At 57.5% G+C, this 2,515-nt stretch overlaps 1 protein-coding gene across 1 annotated transcript in view; it reads right to left on the bottom strand.

The window, feature by feature from the left end:
- Nucleotides 1-2,515, bottom strand: part of IFT172 (intraflagellar transport 172) — a 79,348-nt gene that overhangs the window by 75,602 nt on the left and 1,231 nt on the right. The window contains exons 2-3 of the mRNA XM_019520680.1: nt 2,153-2,383; nt 1,416-1,528 (exon numbers count right to left, since the gene is read on the bottom strand). Coding sequence (XP_019376225.1) covers nt 1,416-1,528; nt 2,153-2,383 — 344 coding nt within the window. The remainder of the gene's footprint in view (nt 1-1,415; nt 1,529-2,152; nt 2,384-2,515) is intronic.

Raw genomic sequence — 2,515 nt, 5'->3', positions numbered from 1 at the left:
GGCAGAGGGTAGATTTAGGCTAGATATCAGGAGGCACTACTTCACGGTCGGGCCGCTAGGATCTAGAACCAACTTCCAAGAGAAGTGGTGCTGGCTCCTACCCTGGAGGTCTTTAAGAGGAAGCTAGGGTTGCTGGGGTCGTTTGACCCCTTGCTGGGGTCGTTTGACCCCAGTACTCTTTCCTGCTATGGCAGGGTGTCGGACTCGATGATCTGCTCAGGTCCCTTCCGACCCTAGAAACTACGGAACTGTGAAACAGCACTGCAGCTAAGCAGAGACACTACCAAGCTGTGCACAGGGCCTTGCAAGACACCAACAACACTGATAATGCCTTGCAAGGGTCTCGTCTCATTGCCACACTGCAGCAACCCAGTAGCAGAGCTGGCTGCTAGGATGCCCTGACCTCTGAAAGGAAACACCTGGGCCCTGGAAAGGGGTCACTTAGAAAGACTGCTCATTCAGAGACCATGAGAATCACTGACAACATGAAGCTGACAATGACCAAGCCCTTGTTCTGGCACCTGCCCTACTACCTGTTCTCAGACCACTGAACGGGCTTGTAGCACTCCTTGGCTGCGCAGCAAGTGTTTGTGGGGCACCAGGAGTGCTGGCTGGTTGTGGGGACAGTGGCACCAAGCATCCCAGAACCTCATGTATCGGAGCAGACACTGAGGGGCTGGAGAAACGCACCGTGAGGGCATTACCAGAGTTTTTCTTCTAGACAATGGCCCACCCAGATGCACCCTGTAGGGGATGTGTGCTCAGGATGCTCAAGTACAGCCCTCCCAAGTACAAGCATCCATGGGAGCTCTGCACACTGCGCTCCTTCCTCACTCCCCATGCACCTCGGTGTACCCACGAGGTTGGCGCAGCCAGACAGTGGGGGCATTTGTCTTCTGCCAGAATAGCAAGGTGTGCAATGAACCAGTCAACAGGCAAGTGTGTTGGCAGCTAAGTGAGGATGCAGCATCCCTGCCCCTGCACACTGGAAGAGCAGACACTGATAGACAAGACCACCCAAAGTGCCCCATGAGGGCCCCTGCTGCTCCCACAATGGGCAGAAGAAACTGAGGGAAGTGGCCAGGGCTGCTCTTCTGAGGGCCAGGCACATTTGAAGGCCCATGGAAGCAGAGAGGCAGGGGCATGCCTGGTGCTTGAAGAGGATCTTTGATGCTGCTCAACTGAAACAACCAGTCTCTCAAGCAAGTCCTGGGTGCCTGGTACAAAGCAGGGGCTGGAAGGGGAGTTCAGGGTTTGTACAGAGTGAGGCCAAGCCAAGAGCAGTGCCTGAGGAACACAAGGCACATTCCTGTACTAGCAGAAAGGACGGGAAGCACTGCTGTCACCCCCCCCCTCCAATGGGCAGCCCCATGCAAGAGGGATCACAGGTATAATAAACACACCACGGGCCTCACCAGTCCTCCCCGATCTTGTAGACATAAATGATGTTGTCTGTCTGTCCGACGGCGATTTTGGTGGAGTCCGGGGAGAAGGCCATGCCCTTCACCATGTAGCTCTTCCTGCCATACTGTGGCGAGGAAGGAAGAAGCTCAGACCACAGGTGAGACGGTTAATGTGATGTGTCCTACAAGAACCTCGCGCAAGGGGAAAGCTCATCCTCTTCTCAGAGGCAGCTTCTTAAGGGACACACTGACCTGGCATACTTGGGGACCTGGCAGGGGGACTGCTGCTACGGACGGAGATAATGAAATGGAGGTGGATCAGGCATTCCAGTGCAACCGCGACACCCCACACAAGTGGGGGATGAGGTAACCTGCCTTCCTTTCTGCACGAGCTGCTCTCGGAAAGCACGCAAGGTACTTAGCCCTGGTGCTGCGTTCACACCCGCAGGCAGGAGCATTCCCTCACGTGCACATGCAAACAATCACCATGGCCAGCCCATCCACACACGCACACACACAAACAGGTGCATGCTCCAAGAGGTGCATGCATTTACAAACACACACTCAGATGCATGTACATCTCTAGCACAATCCCTTCAACACCCCTACACGCACATGTGTATGTATGTGAAAGTACTTGGTGGCTAGTTTCGAGGGACATGGAGGGACACGCGGGACGAGCCACCTTGCGCAGGGTCCGTGCCGTGTCGCGGCTGCGCAGAGGAGGCAGTGAGCAGACGCTGCCATACCTTGGCGTCCGCGGGCTTCGTGGAGAACTTGTCCCTCCTCTCACCGTGCTCGTCGTACAGCAGCACGACCCTGTCCACCGTGCAGACCGCAAACTTGGCGTTGTTGTGGGCCCAGGCCAGGCACGTGACCTTGGCCGCCCCATCCTGGGGAGACAGGCTTGGGTCACCGGCTGGACCAAAGCCATCAGGACCCGGGTGCCGGGCAGGGCTGGCTCCCGCAGCCCCACAACCCTGGAGCCACAGTGTTGGGACAAGGAGCCCCCAGGGCCCTGCCTGGCCGGCTCACCCCGCTCCCTCCTTCACCTCACCCCACACCCCCACCGGGACACCCCACCGTCTCCCTTGCCCACCCACCCTGCCCTG

The sequence above is a fragment of the Gavialis gangeticus genome, unplaced genomic scaffold, assembly GCF_001723915.1.
Source record: "Gavialis gangeticus isolate Ggan-Ray unplaced genomic scaffold, GavGan_comp1, whole genome shotgun sequence".
Classification (NCBI taxonomy): Eukaryota; Metazoa; Chordata; order Crocodylia; family Gavialidae; genus Gavialis; species Gavialis gangeticus.
Note: the sequence above shows the minus strand (reverse complement) of the source record. Positions and strands in the feature narration are given on the sequence as shown.